Raw genomic sequence first — 27496 nt, 5'->3', positions numbered from 1 at the left:
CGACCACATCCGCACTTTAGTCCCGCCCACTGACGACCACATCTGCACTTTAGTCCCGCCCACTGACGACCACATCTGCACTTTAGTCCCGCCCACTGACGCCCACACCCGCACTTTAGTCCCGCCCACTGACGACCACATCCGCACTTTAGTCCCGCCCACTGACGACCACACCCACACTTTAGTCCCGCCCACTGACGACCACATCCGCACTTTAGTCCCGCCCACTGACGACCACACCCACACTTTAGTCCCGCCCACTGACGACCACACCCACACTTTAGTCCCGCCCACTGACGACCACACCCACACTTTAGTCCCGCCCACTGACGACCACATCCGCACTTTAGTCCCGCCCACTGACGACCACATCCGCACTTTAGTCCCGCCCACTGACGACCACATCCGCAATTTAGCCCCGCCCACTGACGACCACATCCGCACTTTAGTCCCGCCCACTGACGACCACATCTGCACTTTAGTCCCGCCCACTGACGACCACATCCGCACTTTAGTCCCGCCCACTGACGACCACATCCGCACTTTAGTCCCGCCCACTGACGACTACATCCGCACTTTAGTCCCGCCCACTGACGACCACATCCGCACTCTAGTCCCGCCCACTGACGACCACATCTGCACTTTAGTCCCGCCCACTGACGACCACATCTGCACTTTAGTCCCGCCCACTGACGACCACATCTGCACTTTAGTCCCGCCCACTGACGACCGCATCCGCACTTTAGTCCCGCCCACTGATGACCACATCCGCACTTTAGTCCCGCCCACTGACGACCACATCTGCACTTTAGTCCCGCCCACTGACGACCACATCTGCACTTTAGTCCCGCCCACTGACGCCCACATCCGCACTTTAGTCCCGCCCACTGACGACCACATCTGCACTTTAGTCCCGCCCACTGACGACCACATCCGCACTTTAGTCCCGCCCACTGACGACCACATCTGCACTTTAGTCCCGCCCACTGACGACCACATCCGCACTTTAGTCCCGCCCACTGACGACCACATCCGCACTTTAGTCCCGCCCACTGACGACCACATCCGCACTTTAGTCCCGCCCACTGACGCCCACATCTGCACTTTAGTCTCGCCCACTGACGCCCACATCCGCACTTTAGTCCCGCCCACTGACGCCCACATCTGCACTTTAGTCCCGCCCACTGACGCCCACATCCGCACTTTAGTCCCGCCCACTGACGACCACATCCGCACTTTAGTCCCGCCCTGATGTTCCTGGTTTGACTTTTTTACATAATTATTTGAATCCACTTCAGTTCTGCACAAAACTGCCATAGTTTGAAAAAATGTCAACAATATTCAACTAAAAAATGAACCGAATGTACATTTTAACCTCTTAACTCCCGCCTGAACGGAGCACATTTTCTCCAGTTTGGCTTTACTTTAATCACAAAGCTTATTGGGAAAAAAGCACCAAAACAGCCACAAAAATGAGAAGAAAAACAAGGATGTAAACGCAAATAAAGTGACAAAAACCTCAACAAAAATGTGACAAAAATTCTACAAAAAATCAACAAAAATTCAACAAAAATGTGTCAAAAATTCTACAAAAAATCAACAAAAACTCAACTAAAGTGACCAAAATGAAAAAAAAAAACACACACACAAAATAAGGTGACACAACACAGCAACAACGCGAGGAAAAAGATCAGTTTTGTGGGTCTTAGCTTTCAAATGAGGTGTTACACAGGCCTGTATAAAGAGGACAGAATGCATTTGGTTCAGGCGGGAGGTCAGAGGTTAAAACATTTTAACCTCTGACCTCCCGCCTGAACAGAGCACATTACCTCTTGTGGCGGTCGACCTGTAGATTTGGGTAAAGTGAACTGGAGAAAATGACAAACTAGAGAACATTAATGATCTTAATTACACAGACCAGACCAGACTCACATGTTCCAGACTCTGAGGAACATGAAGGTGAAGATGAAGATACAGACCGTGAGCTGGAGGAGCAGGCGCCGGCGGAGGTCCAGGCTCAGAGTGAGGAGACTCTGCTCTGAAGACCGGTATAAGGAAGACGGCTCCGCCCACCGCACGGCGGCTCCGCCCACCACGTAGCTCCGCCCACCACGCAGCTCCGCCCACCACCACGCAGCTCCGTCAGAAAACGGTGGGTCAGGATTCACTGACGACAAACCCAGGGCGGCCTCACACCTCAGGGTTAAAGCAGAACCTTCTGATCAACCCTCTTCTTCGGGCGCACTCACACATGACCTCCTCACCGGGACACTCCCGCGCTCGTCTGAGGAGAGGCCTGGATGCCCCGAAGGCCCCGCTCAACCTTACACAAGGGGTCGATCGATCAATCAATCAATCGATCGATTAATCAAACTTTATTTATAAAGCGCTTTTTATACCGAAAGGCATCACAAAGTGCTTTACAGATACAACATTTAAAACAATGCGCCTGGGACAACCTCCCATATATACATTTTTATATTAGGATTAAATAAATAGATTAGTCAGTTAAAGGCTGAGCTAACGAGGCGGGTCTTGAGCTGCTCTTAAAAACATGAACGTTCTCCTCAGCCCTTCGCTCCTCCTCAGGCCTGAGGAGGAGCTCAGGCCTGAGGAGGAGCTCAGGCCTGAGCTCCTCCTCAGGCCTGAGCTCCTCCTCAGCCCTGAGCTCCTCCTCAGGGGTCTCGCCTCTGGAACCACCTGAGGAGGAGCTCAGGGGCCGTGAAGGTTCCTGGTCTTTGTCAGGGCATTACAGTAGTGGATAGACTGGTGATAAAAGCTTGCATGAGCATCTCCGTGTTGGAGAGAATGGGGCGACTCATGTTCTTCAGATCTTTGTGATGTTCTTAATGTGTGGAATAAACGCTCAGTCAAAGGTCACACCAGGTTCTTCACCTGAGGAAGGATTAAAGACGTGACGGTAGTTTGGGTAAAGGTCTCTCCTGATGATGAACTTTTCAGTTTTGTCCTGGTTCAGCTGGAGAAAGTTTTCTGCCATCCAGGATTTGATTCTAAAATGCAGTTAAAAAGTGCATCTGTCTATATAAAAATATATTAAATACAACATGTCTCCTAAGTCAGTGACAAACATAACACAGTGTTTTTGAGACAGGCCTAAATATTAAAGAAGGTTCAATGTTTTTATCAAAAAGCCCATGTTACAAAGCGCAGCTGAAATGACAGGATTTTCTCTTCGTGCTTCGTCACATTTTCCAAGAAAATGAACTGAACTACAGGTACTTTTACTTTATAAAAGTGTGTGAAGAACTCAGCAGTACTTTTGATTAGGATATTCTTTAAACGAGCGTGTGGTTTAGAGGCGCCTCCCTCGGTCAGTCTGCGCAGACGCCTCGGTCAGTCTGCGCAGACGCCTCGGTCAGTCTGCGCAGACGCCTGGGCTCAGTTACCGGTGTAAAAGTGTTTCTTTAAAAATGGTTAAAAATGCTTCTTAATCATTTAGGAATAAATATGTTGTAATTCATGTTAAAAATAGTAATGTGGTTAAAAGATCATTCCTACATTCACAGTCAGCGTTGGTTTAGCTGAACTTTATTTTGAAGGCTCAGTCAGTAGATGCAATGCATTATGGGTAGCAGAAGCACTAGCCAGACGAGTAGAATGTGGTGCTAAAAGTGTCCAGGCCCAAACCTGACCCTGAGTTCTTCATCTTTATTCACACTTTCCAAAGCCCTGGCTGTGAGTTTGACGTGTTTAGTGAACGTTAGAAATGTCTGAGCTGAGAGGACTGTGCTAACCCTCTCATTAGCATGTACAAAGATCGAGAAAAATGCTAATTAGCATCAGCTATGCTAACGTTCCAGTTTGCTCGTTTCTGGCATTAGCCATTTGGTGCTGCTTTTATTTTCTTATGGTTTTGCACTGAAGTTAATGCTTATTTTATTTCAGTTTATTTCAGTTTCACTCGGATTTTCAACGAGTTTAACAAACACTTGTAAAGCTGCGTTAAAGGAGCAGGACGTGAAGTTCCTGCTCATGGAAGAACCCGTTTGGCTCAGACCTGCGTTCACATACACACTGTATCCACACGTAGCGATAACAGGACACTTTCTGTCTGAGTTAAAGTGCAGATGAGGCTTGGTCCACGGGACACCGGCCGCTCTCAATCCATCCACGCGCACTTTATATTTGGATTTCAGCTGCATTTTCTCACGTCATTGTTTCATTAGCATTAGCCTCTTTTGGACGCACTAAAGCACTGAAGCGCTAAAGCACTCGTGCAGCTCTGCCTAAACGTAGATTGTTATTGATAATGAGCCACGTTCATTATGTATATATGTTTTTAATGTCCGGTAATTCCTGTGAATGGCCGACATTTTACACCCCAGCAAAAAAAGTCCAGCGGAACCTGTGATGGAGACGTAGAACTGTGGATCATCAGCATAACTGTGAACGTGACCCGTGTCTCCTGATGACGTCACTGAGAGGAGCATATACAGGTTAAAAAGCACTGGGCCTGAGAGCGACCCCTGGGGCACACCACATGTAACTCTATGGACCTCAGAGGAGCAGGATCCACACTCACCATGAACGTCCTGTCTGTGAGGGAGGAAGTAAAGCAGCACCAGAGAGGCCCATGTGTTTTAAACCAGTTACAAGAATAGTGTGGTCGACTGTATCAAAGGCTCAGATCCAGAAGCAAAGGGGTAAATGCACTGCCCTTTACCCCTCTACCCCTTTACCCATTTACCCCTTTACCCCTTTACCCCTTTACCCCTTTACCCTTTACCCATTAGTCCTGGGTCTTTAGTCTGAAACTGTGACTTCCTCTGCACTTTTTCTGCCGTGTCAGACTGTAAAGTGTAGTACAGTGCAGTATTTGTGTAGTATTTGCGTGTACAGTGTAGTATTTGCGTGTACAGTGTAAAGTCTAAAGTGCTGTCTCGTTCACACCGGCCTCGACCACAGAAACGACTTTCACACTTCGCTCAAACTGAGGCAGAACTTTAGACTCGGAGGAAAAACACTCAGAACAAACGCATCGGTCTTAGCTTTCAAATGTGGCGTCACACTGTCCCACAGACGGAGCTTTTAGATTGAAATAAAGCCGGGGTCAGAGGTCACGTTTATGCAGGCTGGGGGCCGGTCACATGACTCTGTTTTAGACTGTGGTTCAGGGAGATCTTTTTCTTTTGTTAACCCCTTAACTCCCACCTGAACCGAGCTCGTTCTCTCCAGCTTTACCCCAATCCAAAAGCTTCTGGACAAAAGGGGAGAAAATAGAGACAAAACTGAGACGGAAACAATGATGGAAATGTGACCAAAAAGTGAGAAAATTTTGACAAAAAAGTGACGAAAAATCGATGGAAAAGTGGCAAAAATGTCACAAAAAAATGACAAAAATGTGACAAAAATGAACAAAAAAAATCACAAAAAAAGAAAAAAAATTGATTTTAAAAAATGACAAAAAAGTTACAAAATAAGTTGAATACCCCAAAAAAAAGATGGAGAAAAATGTGATGACGTGAGCGAAATGATCCATTTAGATAAGTTTTGTCGGTCTTAGCTTTCAAATGAGGCGTTACACTGGCCTACAGGATTTGGGTAAAGCTGAACTGGAGAAAATGCTCTCGGTTCAGGCGGGAGTTAAGAGGTTAATGCAGTGAATAGGAACGACTGGCTCCTCCCCCACAGTGTGACATCACACTGTGGAGCTGGGAAACAGCCAATAGAACTCACCATGATTCTGTTTAAATCTAAACAGAACAAATGAAATAACTTTAGATGAAATCGATCTGTTTCGTTCGGGGGTTTGGATCAGTTATGTTTGCTTCATCAACTCCAGCAGCCTTCCTGACGGTCCAGACCCGCCTTCTCCACCAGAGGGCGCTCGATCACAGTGGATCTGCAGCTTCAGAGCTGACGGCGGCCATTTTAGGGATAGGTTTGCCCGAGTCCTCCTAGGAACGCCCCCACCTCCTGGAGACGCCTCCGAGCCTCCACAATAAAAGCACTATAATAGAATTTAATGGGGATTTTCACAATAAAAGCACTATAATAGAATTTAATGAGGATTTCCACATTCACGTATTTCTGAGTAATCTGTAAAAACTCTGATGGCGGCCATTTTAGGGATAGGTTTGCCTGAGTCCTCCTAGGAACGCCCCCACCTCCTGGAGACGCCTCCGAGCTTTGGTCACCAGCCGAGTAACCAACCACTGCTCCTCAGCAGAACCCCCTCCCCACTGATGCCACAGACAGCGTGTGGAGGGGGCGTGTCTAAAGGCTCAGAGGTTCTTAAAGAGACAGAGGCCGATTTCAAGACATTCACTACAGCCATTTTGAGAGAGACATTTTATACAAGGCAGTTATTCTAATTTACTGCATTTACAGACCAACAGAAGGTTTGTCATCATTGTAGTGTGATATAGACTGGTGCTATGGGACTGACAAAAGCAGAACACGCCCTCTTTAAAGCAGAACACCCCCTCTTTAAAGCAGAACACCCCCTCTTTAAAGCAGAACACCCCCTCTTTAAAGCAGAACACCCCCTCTTTAAAGCAGAACACCCCCTCTTTAAAGCAGAACACCCCCTCTTTAAAGCAGAACTCCCCCTCTTTAAAGCAGAACACCCCCTCTTTAAAGCAGAACACCCCCTCTTTAAAGCAGAACACCCCCTCTTTAAGGTTTCGAGCCTAAATAAATGTGCGGGACAAGAGTTCAAACTGTGCTACATGACCTACGACCTGAGGCTTTTCAATATGTGGTCCTGCTCTCGCTTCTCAAACTCACAGGAGACGGGAGTTTAACCAGAACAAACTTTATTCAAATCAACATCAGGAACAAGGCTCTGTGCGAGCGACACGGAGGAGACGAGGAGGAGACGAGGAGGAGACGAAGAGGAGACGAGGAGGAGACGAGGAGGAGACGAGGAGGAGACGAGGAGGAGACGAGGAAGAGACGAGGAGGAGAAAGAGGCTCAGGGGAAACTGTCGTCGTCGTCCTCTGCCATCTCTTTGGCGAACTCCAGGTCCTGCTGCTCTCGCTCCCGTCGCTCCTGAAACACAGAGTCAGTCAGTGTGGGTCAGAGTGGGTCAGTGTGGGTCAGAGTGGGTCAGAGTCAGTGTGGGTCAGAGTGGGTCAGTGTGGGTCAGTGTGGGTCAGAGTGGGTCAGTGTGGGTCAGAGTGGGTCAGTGTGAGTCAGAGTGGGTCAGTGTGGGTCAGAGTGGGTCAGAGTCAGAGTGGGTCAGTGTGGGTCAGTGTGGGTCAGAGTGGGTCAGTGTGGGTCAGAGTGGGTCAGAGTGGGTCAGAGTCAGTGTGGGTCAGAGTGGGTCAGTGTGGGTCAGAGTGGGTCAGAGTCAGAGTGGGTCAGAGTGGGTCAGAGTGGGTCAGTGTGGGTCAGAGTGGGTCAGAGTCAGTGTGGGTCAGTGTGGGTCAGTGTGGGTCAGAGTGGGTCAGTGTGGGTCAGAGTGGGTCAGAGTGGGTCAGAGTCAGTGTGGGTCAGTGTGGGTCAGAGTGGGTCAGAGTCAGAGTGGGTCAGTGTGGGTCAGAGTGGGTCAGTGTCAGTGTGGGTCAGAGTGGGTCAGTGTGGGTCAGAGTGGGTCAGTGTGGGTCAGAGTGGGTCAGAGTCAGAGTGGGTCAGTGTGGGTCAGAGTGGGTCAGTGTGGGTCAGTGTGTGTCAGTGTGGGTCAGAGTGGGTCAGAGTCAGAGTGGGTCAGAGTGAGTCAGAGTGGGTCAGTGTCAGTGTGGGTCAGAGTCAGAGTGTGTCAGAGTGTGTCAGAGTGTGTCAGAGTGTGTCAGAGTCAGAGTGGGTCAGAGTCAGAGTGGGTCAGTGTGGGTCAGAGTGGGTCAGTGTGTGTCAGTGTGGGTCAGAGTGGGTCAGTGTGTGTCAGTGTGGGTCAGAGTGGGTCAGAGTCAGAGTGGGTCAGAGTGAGTCAGAGTGGGTCAGTGTCAGTGTGGGTCAGAGTCAGAGTGTGTCAGAGTGTGTCAGAGTCAGTGTGGGTCAGAGTCAGAGTGGGTCAGTGTGGGTCAGAGTGGGTCAGTGTGTGTCAGTGTGGGTCAGAGTGGGTCAGTGTGTGTCAGTGTGGGTCAGAGTGGGTCAGAGTCAGAGTGGGTCAGAGTGGGTCAGTGTGGGTCAGAGTGGGTCAGTGTGAGTCAGAGTGGGTCAGTGTGGGTCAGAGTGGGTCAGAGTCAGAGTGGGTCAGTGTGGGTCAGTGTGGGTCAGAGTGGGTCAGAGTGGGTCAGAGTGGGTCAGTGTGGGTCAGAGTGGGTCAGAGTCAGTGTGGGTCAGTGTGGGTCAGTGTGGGTCAGAGTGGGTCAGTGTGGGTCAGAGTGGGTCAGAGTGGGTCAGAGTCAGTGTGGGTCAGTGTGGGTCAGAGTGGGTCAGAGTGGGTCAGAGTCAGAGTGGGTCAGTGTGGGTCAGAGTGGGTCAGTGTCAGTGTGGGTCAGAGTGGGTCAGTGTGGGTCAGAGTGGGTCAGTGTGGGTCAGAGTGGGTCAGTGTGGGTCAGAGTGGGTCAGTGTGTGTCAGTGTGGGTCAGTGTGTGTCAGTGTGGGTCAGTGTGTGTCAGTGTGGGTCAGAGTGGGTCAGAGTCAGAGTGGGTCAGAGTGAGTCAGAGTGGGTCAGTGTCAGTGTGGGTCAGAGTCAGAGTGTGTCAGAGTGTGTCAGAGTGTGTCAGAGTGTGTCAGAGTGTGTCAGAGTCAGTGTGGGTCAGAGTCAGAGTGGGTCAGTGTGGGTCAGAGTGGGTCAGTGTGTGTCAGTGTGGGTCAGAGTGGGTCAGTGTGTGTCAGTGTGGGTCAGAGTGGGTCAGAGTCAGAGTGGGTCAGAGTGAGTCAGAGTGGGTCAGTGTCAGTGTGGGTCAGAGTCAGAGTGTGTCAGAGTGTGTCAGAGTGTGTCAGAGTGTGTCAGAGTGTGTCAGAGTGGGTCAGAGTCAGTGTGGGTCAGAGTGGGTCAGAGTGGGTCAGAGTCAGTGTGGGTCAGAGTGGGTCAGAGTGGGTCAGAGTGGGTCAGAGTGGGTCAGAGTCAGTGTGGGTCAGAGTGGGTCAGAGTGGGTCAGAGTCAGAGTGAGTCAGAGTGAGTCAGTGTGGGTCAGTGTGTCAGAGTGGGTCAGTGTGGGTCAGAGTGGGTCAGAGTGAGTCAGAGTGGGTCAGAGTCAGTGTGGGTAAGTGTGGGTCAGTGTGGGTCAGAGTCAGTGTGGGTCAGAGTGGGTCAGAGTCAGTGTGTCCTTTGAAGCCGCTGCTCCCTGCCTGTGGAACGCCCTCCCAGACCACCTCAGGGCCCCACAGACAGTGGACACATTCAAAAAAGGACTTAAAACCCACCTTTTTACTAAAGCTTATTTTAACAGCTAATGCTTTCGTTTTTTAGTCCTGTCTTTTAATATATGTTGTGTTGTATTTTATGATGTTTTGTTTTTAACTATGCTGTAGCACTTTGAGATTTGGTGTCAAATGTAAAGTGCATTATAAATAAAATTTATTATTATTATTATTAGAGTGGGTCAGAGTGGGTCAGATGCCCTCCCGGCCTCCCGTGTCTCTGTACCTCTGCAGACTCCAGGTCTTTGTTGTAGGCTTTGGGCGGGAACCTCATGGCCTGGAAACAGAGAGGAGGACAGTGAGCGACAAGGAGAACGAGGTCTTCATCAGTGAAACACCTCTGACCCGCATTGACCAGTCCCTTCACTGCTCAAACATGGTCACAAAATGTTTCCTCATGGTCAGAACGGAGCAGCCGTAGAGTGGATCCCCCTGTAACTCCATTCACACTTCGCTTTGCTCCGGTTACGGCCCGGTTATGGCCCTTACCTTCACAGACATGTTGTGGATGTCCAGGCAGAAGCTGATGCGTTGGTTTGGGTCAGGTTTAGGGTTGTTTGGGCCCTGTTACAGCCCGTTATGACCCGGTTATGGCCCGGTTACGGCCCGGTATGACCCGGTTACGGCCCGGTTACGGCCCGGTTACGGCCCGGTTACGGCCCGGTCGCGGCCCTTACCTTCACAGACATGTTGTGGATGTCCAGGCAGAAGCTGATGCGTTGGTTTGGGTCAAGTTTAGGGTTGTTTGGGCCCGTTATGACCCGGTTATGACCCGGTTATGACCCGGTTATGACCCGGTTATGGCCCGGTCGCGGCCCTTACCTTCACAGACATGTTGTGGATGTCCAGGCAGAAGCTGATGCGTTGGTTTGGGTCAGGTTTAGGGTTGTTTGGGCCCCGTTACGGCCCGTTATGACCCGGTTATGGCCCGGTTACGGCCCGGTCGCGGCCCTTACCTTCACAGACATGTTGTGGATGTCCAGGCAGAAGCTGATGCGTTGGTTTGGGTCAAGTTTAGGGTTGTTTGGGCCCGTTATGACCCGGTTATGACCCGGTTATGACCCGGTTACGGCCCGGTTATGGCCCGGTCGCGGCCCTTACCTTCACAGACATGTTGTGGATGTCCAGGCAGAAGCTGATGCGTTGGTTTGGGTCAGGTTTAAGGTTGTTTGGGCCCGGTATGACCTGGTTATGACCCGGTTACGGCCCGGTTGCGGCCCGGTTACGGCCCGGTTGCGGCCCGGTCGCGGCCCTTACCTTCACAGACATGTTGTGGATGTCCAGGCAGAAGCTGATGCGTTGGTGGAAGGCCAGCTGAGGTTCTCTGGTGCCGTAGATGTCCATGGTTTCCTTGGACTGGACGAAGCCTTTCTCGTGGTTGATGCTGGCCTCGATCACGCCGTCTCGGATCGCCTGGACACAGAGGACTTTAGTCTGAACGTCTCCTCGTCGGGGGAAACGCCACTCTGAGACGCCGTTACCTTGGCGACGATGAACTCGGCGTCTTCGGGCGAGTCGAGCTGCAGCTTCAGGGCGATGTCGCTCAGAGAGATCCGCGAGTACGACAGGCTGATCATCCGGACGCCTGCAGGAGGAGGAAGGACCAAGGTGAAGTAGTATTGCAGTAGTATTGCAGTAGTACTACAGTAGTACTACAGTAGTATCGCAGTACCTGTCTTGATGACGTTGTGTCTCAGGCGGATGATTAAAGTGTAGGTGCCGTCGGTTTGAAACTTTTCTCCAAACTGCTCCAGGACCTGGTTAAACTTGGACAGGTTTCCGGTTCTGACGGCTGAGAAAGAGACAGACACGTCAGGATGAGAAGAAACAACAGGAAGTACAGGGGCGGGGCTTAACCTGCGTGAGGAGGAAGTACGGGGGCGGGACGTACCCTAAGTGAGGAGGAAGTGCGGGGGCGGGGCTTACCCTGCGTGAGGAGGAAGTACGGGGGCGGGGCTTACCCTGCGTGAGGAGGAAGTACGGGGGCGGGGCTGACCCTGCGTGAGGAGGAAGCACGGGGGCGGGGCTTACCCTGCGTGAGGAGGAAGCACGGGGGCGGGGCTTACCCTGCGTGAGGAGGAAGTACGGGGGCGGGGCTTACCCTGCGTGAGGAGGAAGTACGGGGGCGGGGCTTACCCTGCGTGAGGAGGAAGTACGGGGGCGGGGCTTACCCTGCGTGAGGAGGAAGTACGGGGGCGGGGCTTACCCTGCGTGAGGAGGAAGTACGGGGGCGGGGCTTACCCTGCGTGAGGAGGAAGTACGGGGGCGGGGCTTACCCTGCGTGAGGAGGAAGTACGGGGGCGGGGCTTACCCTGCGTGAGGAGGAAGTACGGGGGCGGGGCTTACCCTGCGTGAGGAGGAAGTACGGGTGCAGGGACCTCTTCAGTGAGGAGGAAGTACGGGGGCGGGGCTTACCCTGCGTGAGGAGGAAGTACGGGGGCGGGGCTTACCCTGCGTGAGGAGGAAGTACGGGGGCGGGGCTTACCCTGCGTGAGGAGGAAGTACGGGGGCGGGGCTTACCCTGCGTGAGGAGGAAGTACGGGGGCGGGGCTTACCCTGCGTGAGGAGGAAGTACGGGTGCAGGGACCTCTTCAGTGAGGAGGAAGTACGGGGGCGGGGCTTACCCTGCGTGAGGAGGAAGTACGGGGGCGGGGCTTACCCTGCGTGAGGAGGAAGTACGGGGGCGGGGCTTACCCTGCGTGAGGAGGAAGTACGGGTGCAGGGACCTCTTCAGTGAGGGTTGCCTGAACTGGAGTCGGTCTGGAATCTCCCCCAGGAGCAGCTCCACCACGATCAGCAGCTTATGGACCTGGGGGAGGAAGAAGCTGTTAGATTTGGGTCAAGCTGAACGGTCCGGGGGGGGGGTGAATGTGACGGCTGTTAGATTTGGGTAAAGCCTAACGGTCCAGGGGGGGTGAATGTGACCTCACCGTCTGCTTGAAGCCCACGGCCGTGTGCTGCGGCGCCTTCCGCAGGGCGTTGGTGAGAGTGCGCCTCGCCTCAGTGTACTCCAGCTGGATGGCCTTGATACGACCTGCGAGTACAAGTACACACGTATAAGTACACACGTACAAGTACACACGTATAAGTACACACGCACAAGTACACACGTATAAGTACACACGTATAAGTACACAGGTATAAGTACACACGTACAAGTACAAGAATCTTCAGTGCAGACGCCAGAGGAGTTGCAGTAGTATTCGTAGTACTTGTAGTACTCGTACCTGTGTAGTAGAGGTACCGCGCCCACTCGTTGTAGTATTCGTAGTACTCGTAGTACTCGTACCTGTGTAGTACAGGTACCGCGCCCACTCGTTGCTGTAGTACTCGTAGTACTCGTACCTGTGTAGTAGAGGTACCGCGCCCACTCGTTGTTGTAGTATTCGTAGTATTCGTAGTACTCGTACCTGTGTAGTAGAGGTACCGCGCCCACTCGTTGTTGTAGTATTCGTAGTACTCGTAGTTCTCGTACCTGTGTAGTACAGGTACCGCGCCCACTCGTTGCTGTAGTATTCGTAGTACTTGTAGTACTCGTACCTGTGTAGTACAGGTACCGCGCCCACTCGTTGCTGTAGTACTCGTAGTACTCGTACCTGTGTAGTAGAGGTACCGCGCCCACTCGTTGTTGTAGTATTCGTAGTATTCGTAGTACTCGTACCTGTGTAGTAGAGGTACCGCGCCCACTCGTTGTTGTAGTATTCGTAGTACTCGTAGTTCTCGTACCTGTGTAGTACAGGTACCGCGCCCACTCGTTGCTGTAGTATTCGTAGTACTCGTAGTACTCGTACCTGTGTAGTAGAGGTACCGCGCCCACTCGTTGTTGTAGTATTCGTAGTACTCGTACCTGTGTAGTACAGGTACCGCGCCCACTCGTTGCTGTAGTACTCGTAGTACTCGTACCTGTGTAGTACAGGTACCGCGCCCACTCGTTGTTGTAGTATTTGTAGTACTCGTAGTACTCGTACCTGTGTAGTAGAGGTACCGCGCCCACTCGTTGTTGTAGTATTCGTAGTACTCGTAGTTCTCGTACCTGTGTAGTACAGGTACCGCGCCCACTCGTTGCTGTAGTATTCGTAGTACTCGTAGTACTCGTACCTGTGTAGTAGAGGTACCGCGCCCACTCGTTGTTGTAGTATTCGTAGTATTCGTAGTACTCGTACCTGTGTAGTAGAGGTACCGCGCCCACTCGTTGCTGTAGTATTTGTAGTATTCGTAGTACTCGTACCTGTGTAGTACAGGTACCGCGCCCACTCGTTGTTGTAGTATTTGTAGTATTCGTAGTACTCGTACCTGTGTAGTACAGGTACCGCGCCCACTCGTTGCTGTAGTATTTGTAGTATTCGTAGTACTCGTACCTGTGTAGTACAGGTACCGCGCCCACTCGTTGTTGTAGTATTCGTAGTACTCGTAGTACTCGTACCTGTGTAGTAGAGGTACCGCGCCCACTCGTTGCTGTAGTATTTGTAGTATTCGTAGTACTCGTACCTGTGTAGTACAGGTACCGCGCCCACTCGTTGTTGTAGTATTTGTAGTACTCGTAGTACTCGTACCTGTGTAGTACAGGTACCGCGCCCACTCGTTGTTGTAGTATTTGTAGTATTCGTAGTACTCGTACCTGTGTAGTAGAGGTGCCGCGCCCACTCGTTGATGTAGTATTTGCAGTACTCGTAGTACTCGTACCTGTGTAGTAGAGGTACCGCGCCCACTCGTTGCAGTAGTATTCGTAGTATTCGTAGTACTCGTACCTGTGTAGTAGAGGTGCCGCGCCCACTCGTTGATGTAGTATTTGCAGTACTCGTAGTACTCGTACCTGTGTAGTAGAGGTACCGCGCCCACTCGTTGCAGTAGTATTCGTAGTATTCGTAGTACTCGTACCTGTGTAGTAGAGGTACCGCGCCCACTCGTTGCTGTAGTATTTGTAGTATTCGTAGTACTCGTACCTGTGTAGTAGAGGTGCCGCGCCCACTCGTTGTTGTAGTACTCGTAGTACTCGTACCTGTGTAGTAGAGGTACCGCGCCCACTCGTTGCTGTAGTATTTGTAGTATTCGTAGTACTCGTACCTGTGTAGTACAGGTACCGCGCCCACTCGTTGTTGTAGTATTTGTAGTACTCGTAGTACTCGTACCTGTGTAGTAGAGGTACCGCGCCCACTCGTTGTTGTAGTATTTGTAGTACTCGTAGTACTCGTACCTGTGTAGTACAGGTGCCGCGCCCACTCGTTGATGTAGTATTTGCAGTACTCGTAGTACTCGTACCTGTGTAGTAGAGGTACCGCGCCCACTCGTTGCAGTAGTATTCGTAGTATTCGTAGTACTCGTACCTGTGTAGTACAGGTACCGCGCCCACTCGTTGCTGTAGTACTCGTACCTGTGTAGTAGAGGTACCGCGCCCACTCGTTGTTGTAGTACTCGTAGTACTCGTACCTGTGTAGTAGAGGTACCGCGCCCACTCGTTGTTGTAGTACTCGTACCTGTGTAGTAGAGGTACCGCGCCCACTCGTTGTTGTAGTACTCGTAGTACTCGTACCTGTGTAGTAGAGGTACCGCGCCCACTCGTTGTTGTAGTACTCGTAGTACTCGTACCTGTGTAGTAGAGGTACCGCGCCCACTCGTTGCAGTAGTATTCGTAGTACTCGTACCTGTGTAGTAGAGGTACCGCGCCCACTCGTTGCTGTAGTACTCGTAGTACTCGTACCTGTGTAGTACAGGTACCGCGCCCACTCGTTGTTGTAGTATTTGTATTTGTACCTGTGTAGTAGAGGTACCGCGCCCACTCGTTGTTGTAGTATTCGTACCTGTGTAGTAGAGGTACCGCGCCCACTCGTTGTTGTAGTACTCGTACCTGTGTAGTACAGGTACCGCGCCCACTCGTTGTTGTAGTATTTGTATTTGTACCTGTGTAGTACAGGTACCGCGCCCACTCGTTGTTGTAGTATTTGTACTCGTACCTGTGTAGTACAGGTACGAGTACAAATACTACAACAACGAGTGGGCGCGGTACCTGTGTAGTACAGGTACCGCGCCCACTCGTTGTTGTAGTATTTGTACTCGTACCTGTGTAGTACAGGTACCGCGCCCACTCGTTGCTGTAGTACTCGTAGTACTCGTACCTGTGTAGTAGAGGTACCGCGCCCACTCGTTGTTGTAGTATTCGTAGTACTCGTAGTACTCGTACCTGTGTAGTACAGGTACCACGCCCACTCGTTGTTGTAGTATTTGTACTTGTACCTGTGTAGTACAGGTACCGCGCCCACTCGTTGCTGTAGTATTCGCAGTACTCGTACCTGTGTAGTACAGGTACCGCGCCCACTCGTTGTTGTTGGCCACCTCGGGGAACACCGACTTGGACACCAGCTTCTCCGCCTGGTCGTACAGGTTGAACTCCAGGTAGTTCCTCAGGAGGAGGTTCAGGAGCACGGCCTGGCCATCCGTATCGTGGCGGAGCGTGGAGGTGCGGAGGCGCGTGTGCAGGAAGCTACAGCACACAGAGGCAGGACATGAGTACCCGAGGGAGGACCCGAGGGAGGACCCGAGGGAGGACCCGAGGGAGGACCTGAGGGAGTGTCTGAGGGAGGACCTGAGGGAGGACCTGAGGGAGTACTACCTGAGGGAGGACCTGAGGGAGGACCCGAGGGAGGACCTGAGGGAGGACCTGAGGGAGTGTCTGAGGGAGGACCCGAGGGAGGACCCGAGGGAGGACCCGAGGGAGGACCTGAGGGAGGACCTGAGGGAGGACCTGAGGGAGTGTCTGAGGATGGTGGGAGGGTCTAAGGGAGTGTCTGAGGATGGTGGGAGGAGCTAAGGGAGTGTCTGAGGATGGTGGGAGGATCTAAGGGAGTGTCTGAGGATGGTGGGAGGGTCTAAGGGAGTGTCTGAGGATGGTGGGAGGATCTAAGGGAGTGTCTGAGGATGGTGGGAGGAGCTAAGGGAGTGTCTGAGGATGGTGGGAGGGTCTAAGGGAGTGTCTGAGGATGGTGGGAGGAGCTAAGGGAGTGTCTGAGGATGGTGGGAGGATCTAAGGGAGTGTCTGAGGATGGTGGGAGGAGCTAAGGGAGTGTCTGAGGATGGTGGGAGGAGCTAAGGGAGTGTCTGAGGATGGTGGGAGGAGCTAAGGGAGTATCTGAGGATGGTGGGAGTGTCTAAGGGAGTGTCTGAGGATGGTGGGAGGAGCTAAGGGAGTGTCTGAGGATGGTGGGAGTGTCTAAGGGAGTGTCTGAGGATGGTGGGAGGAGCTAAGGGAGTGTCTGAGGATGGTGGGAGTGTCTAAGGGAGTGTCTGAGGATGGTGGGAGGAGCTAAGGGAGTGTCTGAGGATGGTGGGAGTGTCTAAGGGAGTGTCTGAGGATGGTGGGAGGGTCTAAGGGAGTGTCTGAGGATGGTGGGAGTGTCTAAGGGAGTGTCTGAGGATGGTGGGAGTGTCTAAGGGAGTGTCTGAGGATGGTGGGAGGAGCTAAGGGAGTGTCTGAGGATGGTGGGAGGGTCTAAGGGAGTGTCTGGGGATGGTGGGAGGAGCTAAGGGAGTGTCTGAGGATGGTGGGAGGGTCTAAGGGAGTGTCTGAGGATGGTGGGAGGGTCTAAGGGAGTGTCTGGGGATGGTGGGAGGATCTAAGGGAGTGTCTGAGGATGGTGGGAGTGTCTAAGGGAGTGTCTGAGGATGGTGGGAGGAGCTAAGGGAGTGTCTGAGGATGGTGGGAGGGTCTAAGGGGGTGTCTGAGGATGGTGGGAGGAGCTAAGGGAGTGTCTGAGGATGGTGGGAGGATCTAAGGGAGTGTCTGAGGATGGTGGGAGGAGCTAAGGGAGTGTCTGAGGATGGTGGGAGGGTCTAAGGGAGTGTCTGGGGATGGTGGGAGGAGCTAAGGGAGTGTCTGAGGATGGTGGGAGGAGCTAAGGGAGTGTCTGAGGATGGTGGGAGGGTCTAAGGGAGTGTCTGAGGATGGTGGGAGGGTCTAAGGGAGTGTCTGAGGATGGTGGGAGGAGCTAAGGGAGTGCCTGAGGATGGTGGGAGGAGCTAAGGGAGTACGTGCGGATGGTGGGAGGAGCTAAGGGAGTGTGAGGATGGTGGGAGGAGCTAAGGGAGTGTCTGAGGATGGTGGGAGGAGCTAATGGAGTACCTGCGGATGGTGTGCAGCTTCTGGAGGAACTCGTAGACCCGGGCGTGGTAGTAGTAACACTTGGCGGCCACCAGGTCCAGAGCTCTGCGATTCTTTGAGCCGATTTTCTGCATCAGGTCATCGGAGACTTTCTGAGCCTGAACAACCAGCAGGGGGAGACACAGGGTTAGGAGGAGAGAAGAGAAGGGGGAGGAGCAGGGGGCGGGCCGGGGGGCGGACATACCTGGCTGTAGCTCTTGTTGTTGGTCAGGTGAATGACCAGCAGCAGTTGGAGATAAGCCTCCACCTCCGGGAGCAGAGGAGCAGCTGCAGCTTTCCCCGTCCTGGGCCTGAACTGGACGTCTCCCTCGGCCATCTCCATGGGCTGGACACAAACACACACACACGCATGTAAACACACACACACGCATGTAAACAAACACACACACATGTAAACAAACACACACACATGTAAACAAACACACATGTATAATGGGTGGTGTGTGTAAGTCCGTACCTCGTCCAGGAAGCCCAGCAGGAAGTCCTTGGCGGCGGCGTTGGACGTGTAGAAGCCGGAGATGGTTTTGTGGAGCACGTTGGTGTTGAGTCTGCGGCTGGTGGACGGCAGAGCTCGCAGCGCTCTGAGCACGAAGCGCGGCTCCTTCCCCTGCACGGCCTTCTCGATCTGCTTCACGTGCTCCTTAATGTCTGCAGGAGAGAAACATCTGATGAAGACACAGAAACACCTGCTTCACGAGCTCCTTAATGTCTGCAGGAGAGAAACATCTGATGAAGACACAGAAACACCTGCTTCACGAGCTCCTTAATGTCTGCAGGAGAGAAACATCTGATGAAGACACAGAAACACCTGCTTCACGAGCTCCTTAATGTCTGCAGGAGAGAAACATCTGATGAAGACACAGAAACCTCCTCGATCTGCTTCACGAGCTCCTTAATGTCTGCAGGAGAGAAACACCTGATGAAGACACAGAAACACCTGCTTCACGTGCTCCTTAATGTCTGCAGGAGAGAAACATCTGATGAGGACACAGAAACACCTGCTTCACGAGCTCCTTAATGTCTACAGGAGAGAAACATCTGCTTCACGAGCTCCTTAATGTCTACAGGAGAGAAACATCTGATGAAGACACAGAAACACCTGCTTCACGAGCTCCTTAATGTCTGCAGGAGAGAAACATCTGATGAAGACACAGAAACACCTGCTTCACGAGCTCCTTAATGTCTGCAGGACAGAAACATCTGATGAGGACACAGAAACATCTGCTTCACGAGCTCCTTAATGTCTACAGGAGAGAAACATCTGCTTCACGTGCTCCTTAATGTCTACAGGAGAGAAACATCTGATGAAGACACAGAAACACCTGCTTCACGAGCTCCTTAATGTCTGCAGGAGAGAAACATCTGATGAAGACACAGAAACACCTGCTTCACGAGCTCCTTAATGTCTGCAGGACAGAAACATCTGATGAGGACACAGAAACATCTGCTTCACGAGCTCCTTAATGTCTGCAGGAGAGAAACATCTGATGAAGACACAGAAACACCTGCTTCACGTGCTCCTTAATGTCTGCAGGAGAGAAACATCTGATGAAGACACAGAAACACCTGCTTCACGAGCTCCTTAATGTCTACAGGAGAGAAACATCTGCTTCACGAGCTCCTTAATGTCTGCAGGAGAGAAACATCTGATGAAGACACAGAAACACCTGCTTCACGAGCTCCTTAATGTCTGCAGGAGAGAAACATCTGATGAAGACACAGAAACACCTGCTTCACGAGCTCCTTAATGTCTGCAGGAGAGAAACATCTGATGAAGACACAGAAACACCTGCTTCACGAGCTCCTTAATGTCTGCAGGAGAGAAACACCTGATGAAGACACAGAAACACCTGCTTCACGTGCTCCTTAATGTCTGCAGGAGAGAAACATCTGATGAGGACACAGAAACACCTGCTTCACGAGCTCCTTAATGTCTACAGGAGAGAAACATCTGATGAAGACACAGAAACACCTGCTTCACGAGCTCCTTAATGTCTACAGGAGAGAAACACCTGATGAAGACACAGAAACACCTGCTTCACGAGCTCCTTAATGTCTGCAGGAGAGAAACATCTGATGAAGACACAGAAACACCTGCTTCACGAGCTCCTTAATGTCTACAGGAGAGAAACACCTGATGAAGTCACAGAAACACCTGCTTCACGAGCTCCTTAATGTCTACAGGAGAGAAACATCTGATGAAGACACAGAAACATCTGCTTCACGAGCTCCTTAATGTCTGCAGGAGAGAAACATCTGATGAAGACACAGAAACACCTGCTTCACGAGCTCCTTAATGTCTGCAGGAGAGAAACACCTGATGAAGACACAGAAACATCTGCTTCACGAGCTCCTTAATGTCTACAGGAGAGAAACATCTGATGAGGACACAGAAACATCTGCTTCACGTGCTCCTTAATGTCTACAGGAGAGAAACATCTGATGAAGACACAGAAACATCTGCTTCACGTGCTCCTTAATGTCTACAGGAGAGAAACATCTGATGAAGACACAGAAACATCTGCTTCACGAGCTCCTTAATGTCTACAGGAGAGAAACATCTGATGAAGTCACAGAAACATCTGCTTCACGAGCTCCTTAATGTCTGCAGGAGAGAAACATCTGATGAGGACACAGGCTGGTGGGTGTGGAACAGTTCAAGAGACACTGTAGGACAGGCCTACTCAATAGGCGGCCCGCGGGCCAGCTCCGGCCCGCCAACCAATTAAATCTGGCCTTCGCCTCATTTTCCATAAGTATATCTATTTTTTGGCACTATCCGGGCCGCGTTCGCATCGCTCTGCAGCGCATTCGCGCTGCTTTGCGTAGCAGAGCCTGCAGCCTCACTAGCGTCTCTCCTACAGCGCGGCTCAAACGAAAACATGGCTCTTTAAAACGGTGTAAACTGAGTAAACAGGAGCTGATCGTTGGACGGACTGACAGGTTTTCTAAACCGAAGCACAAGGACAGTGTGCAGCGTGTTTTTGGACTTTTGTTCGGATTATCCCGCGCAGCAGCAGCTCTCTTCACCACCGAGGCAGATGACCACATGTTTCCCTGTCGTCTTCATCGTTACAAAGGGCTTGACCAGCTACTGTCAAGTAAGAAACACCAGTTCAGTTGTGGATGTTTGAAGGATGATGTTTGCGGACGATGAAGCTGATGGTGGTAAGTTTTGGATCAGTGTCCTGCACCTGCAGCGCGTGTTTAACCGCTCAGCGCTAAACCTGCTCTCTGGGCTCTAACTTAACTAAACATCTGAATCATGAATCTGACAGGTGCATTTTCTTCCTTTCTCCCCCGACTTCATTCGTCTTTGTGTGAAAAGTACAAGCGCAGAGATGCTCTTTGTGAAGTGAACAGTGGATGAGCGTCTCTCACTTTGATCATAAAGCTGGAGGTCTGGACAGAACAGCGGCTCAGGGGTTTGGTCAGCGCTTGTCCCTCAGCTGAGGAGCAGTGGCTGAGCAGGAGTTACTCATGTTGTTTGAGATGAGCTGGTCTCACATGTAACTCTCTTATTCTGCATCAGGCCTTTGGTCTGGTTTATGTGATTTAGTCCTGCCTTAGCCCTGATAGATCATGCTTTGCCCTGGTTTAATCCTGGTTTAGTTCTGAGTAGTCCTAGTTTATTATTAGGCTCTTTATTATTCTGTATTAATATGTTATTGCAATGTTTCTAAAGCCTAAAATGCTGGAATATAAAACAACTTTTGAGTTTAGGTCCAATTCTATTCTATTCAAGCATTGATGACAATGAAATTATCATTTACTTATCCCAAAAATATGAATACGTTTGGTGGCGGTGGTCGGCTCACCGACTGACCAATGACTGACCACACATCTGGCCCAGTGACAACAGTAATTGAAGAGCCCTGATGTAGGATAAAAAAGGACTTGTGAGGCTTAGATACTACGGAGAGCCTCCTAAACCTTCCTGCTGGGACACCTTCAGTAACAGGCTTCCTCAGCAGCCGGGGCTAAAGGATCCACAGAGGAAAGTAAAGCAGCCTTTAGATTTGGGTAAAGCTGGAGTACATGTGCTGGGTTAAAACAGGGGTTAGGAGGTTAAAAAAGGACTTGTTTAACCTCTTAACTCCCGCCTGAACAGAGGATCTTCTTCCTCACGTCATCACATTTTTTTTCCATAACTTTTTTGTTCAACTCAATATTGTAACATTTTGGTAATTTTTTTTGTCCATTTTTTTTGTCATTTTTTCATCAATTTTAGATCCAATTTTTGTCATTTTTTTGTCACATTTTTGACATTTTTTATAAATTTTTTGTCACATTTTGTAACTTTTTCGGTCATTTTTTGTCAATTTTTTGTCTTTTTTCATCAATTTTTTGTCACATTTTTGTCATTTTTTTCATCAATTTTAGATCAAATTTTAGTCATGTTTTTGTCACATTTGTTTCACATTTTTGTCATTTTTGTCATTTTTTTCTTCAATTTTTGGTCACATTTTTTCCACATTTTTTGTCAATTTTTTGTCTTTTTTTTCTTCATTTTTTTTTTAAATTTCTTGTGACTTTTCAAATCAATTTTTCGTCACTTTTGTCAATGTTTTTGTCACTTTTTTGTCACATTTCCATCATTGTTTTCGTCTCAGTTTTATTGCTTTTTTCCAGAAGCTTTTGGATTGGGGTAAAGCCAAACTGGAGAAACTGTGCTCGGTTCAGGTGGGAGTTAAGAGGTTAAAAGTTATTGATATAACCTGTATCATATATGTTATGTTATTTTCCATATAAAGACATGAACTCACAGCACATGTCTGTCTCGTGACCCACAGCAGAGGCTTCACACGGAGATCTGAACTTTTAAATCTCTTCGTCACTGACATGAGTTAGCGGTTTTGTTATTAGCATCGGAGCTAACATGCTAACGCACTGTAAACTCCTCTGTCCTCCGGTTTTAAAGTGGGTTAATGGGGGGGGTTCTGCCCCGGGTCCGGGTCCCAGGCCCCGGTCTTACCCACCAGAGTGAGCCCGCTCTTACCCTCCAGAGTGAGGCCGTCCTGCTCCCCCGCGGTGGCCGGCGGAGGAGCCTCCTGCTCGGCCATGTCCACGTCCTGCGGCTCGGGGGCCTTCTTCTCCCGCTGCGCCGCCTTCTCTCTCCGCTTGGCCGCCGTTTCCTTCATGTTTCAGGCCGAGGCCGGAGCTGCGGGGCCGGGGGGGTCTGAAGCGGGCGGGTCGGTGGAGTTAATGTGGATAAATGTGGATTAAAGTGAGTAAAGTCAGAGCTGTGGCAGAAGAGTCTGGACAAACTGCTAAGTCACTGAAAACGCTCCACTGCGCATGCGCCACGCCGGACTTCTTCTACTGATGCTTCCGCCTGGCTCTACGGCAACGCTGCCCCCTGCCGTGAGGCGACGGTACTGCACTCTTCAATGCCGAGACATCCACCGTGATAGTGCGCCCTCTGCCGGTAAAGCCGGATAAACCACGGTATTTATGTCATGTTTTACAGTTGTATTGTTGGGATTATTTAGTATAATTTAGTAGTAGTAGTAGTTTAGGCTACAGGTACTATTATTTCAGTTGTTTTATGAAATTAAACACAAAGTAAACTAAGAAGGGTTTTCTAAAATGTGGGGAAATTGACTTGTGCATGAAGACAAGCAGATGGTCCAAGGACTATCTTGTCTCTTTGTTAGTTTGTCTTTGTCTTGAGTTTTTGTTCTGTGAAATGTAGCGTAGCTTTTTGTATTGTTTTATTCAATGTCTGCTGTGACTGTGTCGGTGTTTGTGGTGAAATAAGGCGAGACACTGCAGGTGAATGGGAAAAAAATGTATATTTACAGATATCAATTTGAAACTGTTGCTGTCGATCACTGACATAAATGTGAGAAGAAAAAATACATGGCAAGTTTTCTGTCATTTTATCTTTTCATATCAGAACAAGGTGTTTTATGCCTAAAAATGCCCCAAATTTCACATCTTTTCGGCGACGAAATCTGAATAATGGACAGAGCTACATTCAAATGTATGGTTTCATTTTATTGATAAATGAGTTACAAAGACTTTCTCAGAGCGGATTTAGGATTTCTTGTTTAATTTTCGCCTTTTTTTTTGACATTCAAAACTCAATAAATGGGGCTTAAGGGATTAAATAATAAAAAATCCCTCTGAAAAAATCTTCCAAATCTTGTTCAGTCCAATGTGAAGTCTTTAGGTCCGACTGACGTGGACATAGTGTCAGGTTTTGGGCCAAATCTGTCTCTGAACATATAAGCTTTCAACCGGAAACAGAAAATATACCAAATCTTCACAATAACATGTTTAAATATTGCGCTGATTCAATGTTCCCCCATAGACTTATATGGGAGAACACAATTTCAAGGGCCTTTTTCTCCAAACACATGTTTCTGTCATTGTGGCGACACTATGTCCACGTCAGTCGGACCTAAAGACGTCACATTTTCCAGCCTTGGACTGAACAAGATTTGGAAGATTTTTTCAGGGATTTTTTATTATTTAATCCCTTAAGCCCCATTTATTGAGTTTTCAATGTCAAAAAATAAGGCGAAAATTACATTTTTACACATTTTTCCACTAAAAAACAGTTTATTTTAAAACTAAACAAGAAATCCTGAATCCCCTCTGAGAAAGTCTTGGTAACTCATTCATCAATAAAATGAAACCATAAGTTTGAGCTCTGTCCATTATTCAGATTTCGTCGCTGAAAAGATGTGAAATTTGGGGCATTTTTAGGCATAAAACACCTTGTTCTGATATGAAAAGATAAAATGACAGAAAACTTGCCATGTATTTTTTCTCACATTTATGCCAGTGATCGACAGCAACAGCTTCAAAATGATATCTGTAAATATACATGTTTCCCCTGTTCACCTGCAGCGTCTCGCCTTAAATAACAATATTTAAAAGAAGAAATAGAAATAATTGACTTAGTTGTTATGTTCTTATTCTTATGTTTTCTTGGACTGGCCATGTGTCCGTTCTGGAAGAGCACAGAGGGGCCACTGGCTCCAGGGCCACCGGTCTGACCTCTCACTTTACCTCACCCTCACCCCCGAGCTTTACCCAAATCTAAAAGCTTAAAAGAAAAGCATCCAAGAACACAAATGTGCTGGAAAAGCAACAAAAAAGTGACAAAAGCACAATGTCTTCCTGGTGCTCCTGTTCAGCATTGAAGACTTTGCTGTTGTTGTTGTTATTATTGTGTCTGTCAAAACGCCATGGCTGAATACAACATGTGAACTGAACTGAACTGAAAATGGAAAAAAAAACAAAAAAACGTGATGACAAAGCACTGAAAAAAGCGGTGGAAAAAAACAACAAAAACATGACCAAAAAAACACTGAAAAACAAGAGACGAAAAAGTGACGAAAACACGACAAAAAGCCACAAAAAAGTGATGAAAAAACAAACATCGACAAACAAAAAAGCAGCGACAACGTGACAAAAAGTTACCGTCACTTTTCTAGACTTTATCTTTCAAATGAGTCCTCACAGTGTTGCTCTCCAGTCAAGAAGCTTTTAGATTTGGGCAAAGCCGAACTGGAGAAAATGCTCTGGGTGAAGGCGGGGGGTCAGAGGTTAATGTGTATTTGTGGAAGTGACCAGAGTCCAGGCTGAGCAGAGTCCAGAGTCCAGAGTCCAGACTGACCAGAGTCCAGACTGACCAGAGTCCAGAGTCCAGAGTCCAGACTGACCAGAGTCCAGAGTCCAGAGTCCAGACTGACCAGAGTCCAGACTGAGCAGAGTCCAGACTGAGCAGAGTCCAGACTGACCAGAGTCCAGACTGAGCAAAGTCCAGACTGACCAGAGTCCAGGCTGACCAGAGTCCAGACTGAGCAAAGTCCAGACCGACCAGAGTCCAGACCGACCAGAGTCCAGACTGACCAGAGTCCAGACTGAGCAAAGTCCAGACTGACCAGAGTCCAGACCGACCAGAGTCCAGACCGACCAGAGTCCAGACCGACCAGAGTCCAGACCGACCAGAGTCCAGGCTGACCAGAGTCCAGACTGACCAGAGTCCAGGCTGACCAGAGTCCAGGCTGACCAGAGTCCAGACCGACCAGAGTCCAGACCGACCAGAGTCCAGGCTGACCAGAGTCCAGGCTGACCAGAGTCCAGGCTGACCAGAGTCCAGGGCTGGTCTTCAGTCCCGGTCCGGCCCTGGTCACTGCTGGAACATGAATCAGGCGTTCACACTTCAACAGTTCCTTATGGCTTTTGAAAACAGATCATGTTCAAAATCCCTAAAGGTTGAACTCTGGACGTCCGTGTCCACCTGGAGGGTAAACTCTGGACGTCCATGTCCACCTGGAGGATAAACTCGAGACGTCCATGTCCACCTGGAGGGTGAACTCTGGACCATGTCCACCTGGAGGGTGAACTCTGGACGTCCATGTCCACCTGGAGGATAAACTCTGGACGTTCGTGTCCACCTGGAGGGTAAACTCTGGACGTCCATGTCCACCTGGAGGATAAACTCTGGACGTCCATGTCCACCTGGAGGGTGAACTCTGGACCATGTCCACCTGGAGGGTGAACTCTGGACGTCCATGTCCACCTGGAGGATAAACTCGAGACGTCCATGTCCACCTGGAGGGTGAACTCTGGACCATGTCCACCTGGAGGGTGAACTCTGGACGTCCGTGTCCACCTGGAGGGTGAACTCTGGACCATGTCCACCTGGAGGGTGAACTCTGGACGTCCGTGTCCACCTGGAGGGTGAACTCTGGACCATGTCCACCTGGAGGGTGAACTCTGGACGTCCATGTCCACCTGGAGGGTGAACTCTGGACCATGTCCACCTGGAGGGTGAACTCTGGACGTCCATGTCCACCTGGAGGGTAAACTCTGGACGTCCATGTCCACCTGGAGGGTGAACTCTGGACGTCCATGTCCACCTGGAGGATAAACTCTGGACGTCCGTGTCCACCTGGAGGGTAAACTCTGGACCGTGTCCACCTGGAGGGTAAACTCTGGACGTCCATGTCCACCTGGAGGGTAAACTCTGGACGTCCGTGTCCACCTGGAGGGTGAACTCTGGACGTCCATGTCCACCTGGAGGGTAAACTCTGGACCGTGTCCACCTGGAGGGTGAACTCTGGACGTCCATGTCCACCTGGAGGGTGAACTCTGGACCATGTCCACCTGGAGGGTGAACTCTGGACGTCCGTGTCCACCTGGAGGGTGAACTCTGGACCATGTCCACCTGGAGGGTGAACTCTGGACGTCCATGTCCACCTGGAGGGTAAACTCTGGACGTCCATGTCCACCTGGAGGGTGAACTCTGGACGTCCATGTCCACCTGGAGGGTAAACTCTGGACGTCCATGTCCACCTGGAGGGTGAACTCTGGACGTCCATGTCCACCTGGAGGGTGAACTCTGGACGTCCATGTCCACCTGGAGGATAAACTCTGGACGTCCGTGTCCACCTGGAGGGTAAACTCTGGACCGTGTCCACCTGGAGGGTAAACTCTGGACGTCCATGTCCACCTGGAGGGTGAACTCTGGACGTCCATGTCCACCTGGAGGGTAAACTCTGGACGTCCATGTCCACCTGGAGGGTAAACTCTGGACGTCCGTGTCCACCTGGAGGGTGAACTCTGGACGTCCATGTCCACCTGGAGGGTAAACTCTGGACCGTGTCCACCTGGAGGGTAAACTCTGGACGTCCATGTCCACCTGGAGGGTAAACTCTGGACGTCCGTGTCCACCTGGAGGGTGAACTCTGGACCATGTCCACCTGGAGGGTGAACTCTGGACGTCCATGTCCACCTGGAGGGTGAACTCTGGACCATGTCCACCTGGAGGGTGAACTCTGGACGTCCATGTCCACCTGGAGGGTAAACTCTGGACGTCCATGTCCACCTGGAGGGTGAACTCTGGACGTCCATGTCCACCTGGAGGGTGAACTCTGGACGTCCATGTCCACCTGGAGGATAAACTCTGGACGTCCATGTCCACCTGGAGGGTAAACTCTGGACGTCCGTGTCCACCTGGAGGGTGAACTCTGGACGTCCATGTCCACCTGGAGGGTAAACTCTGGACCGTGTCCACCTGGAGGGTAAACTCTGGACGTCCATGTCCACCT

At 50.4% G+C, this 27496-nt stretch overlaps 2 protein-coding genes across 2 annotated transcripts in view; both read right to left on the bottom strand.

Annotated features, from left to right (window-relative positions):
* The window catches only part of prf1.3 (perforin 1.3), a gene marked incomplete at its 3' end in the record, with an annotated part of 33675 nt that extends 31639 nt beyond the window's left edge, over positions 1-2036 (bottom strand). Inside the window, exon 1 of the mRNA XM_079582989.1 lies at positions 1980-2036. The remainder of the gene's footprint in view (positions 1-1979) is intronic.
* Positions 2037-6893: 4857 nt separating this feature from the next.
* psmd3 (proteasome 26S subunit, non-ATPase 3) lies at positions 6894-22742 on the bottom strand. The gene is made up of 12 exons (XM_079582987.1): positions 22426-22742; positions 17884-18074; positions 17611-17751; positions 17388-17524; positions 15562-15752; positions 12205-12308; positions 11969-12083; positions 10947-11066; positions 10756-10859; positions 10532-10687; positions 9501-9551; positions 6894-7015 (listed from the first exon to the last, which is right to left on the bottom strand). The coding sequence occupies exons 1-12, from the start codon at positions 22565-22567 to the stop codon at positions 6938-6940; spliced, it is 1530 nt and encodes a 509-aa protein (XP_079439113.1). The 5' UTR covers positions 22568-22742; the 3' UTR covers positions 6894-6937.
* Between the last annotated feature and the right edge of the window lie 4754 nt (positions 22743-27496).

This window comes from Gobius niger (genome assembly GCF_951799975.1).
Source record: "Gobius niger genome assembly, contig: SUPER_10_unloc_1, whole genome shotgun sequence".
NCBI classification, from domain to species: Eukaryota; Metazoa; Chordata; class Actinopteri; order Gobiiformes; family Gobiidae; genus Gobius; species Gobius niger.
Note: the sequence above shows the minus strand (reverse complement) of the source record. Positions and strands in the feature narration are given on the sequence as shown.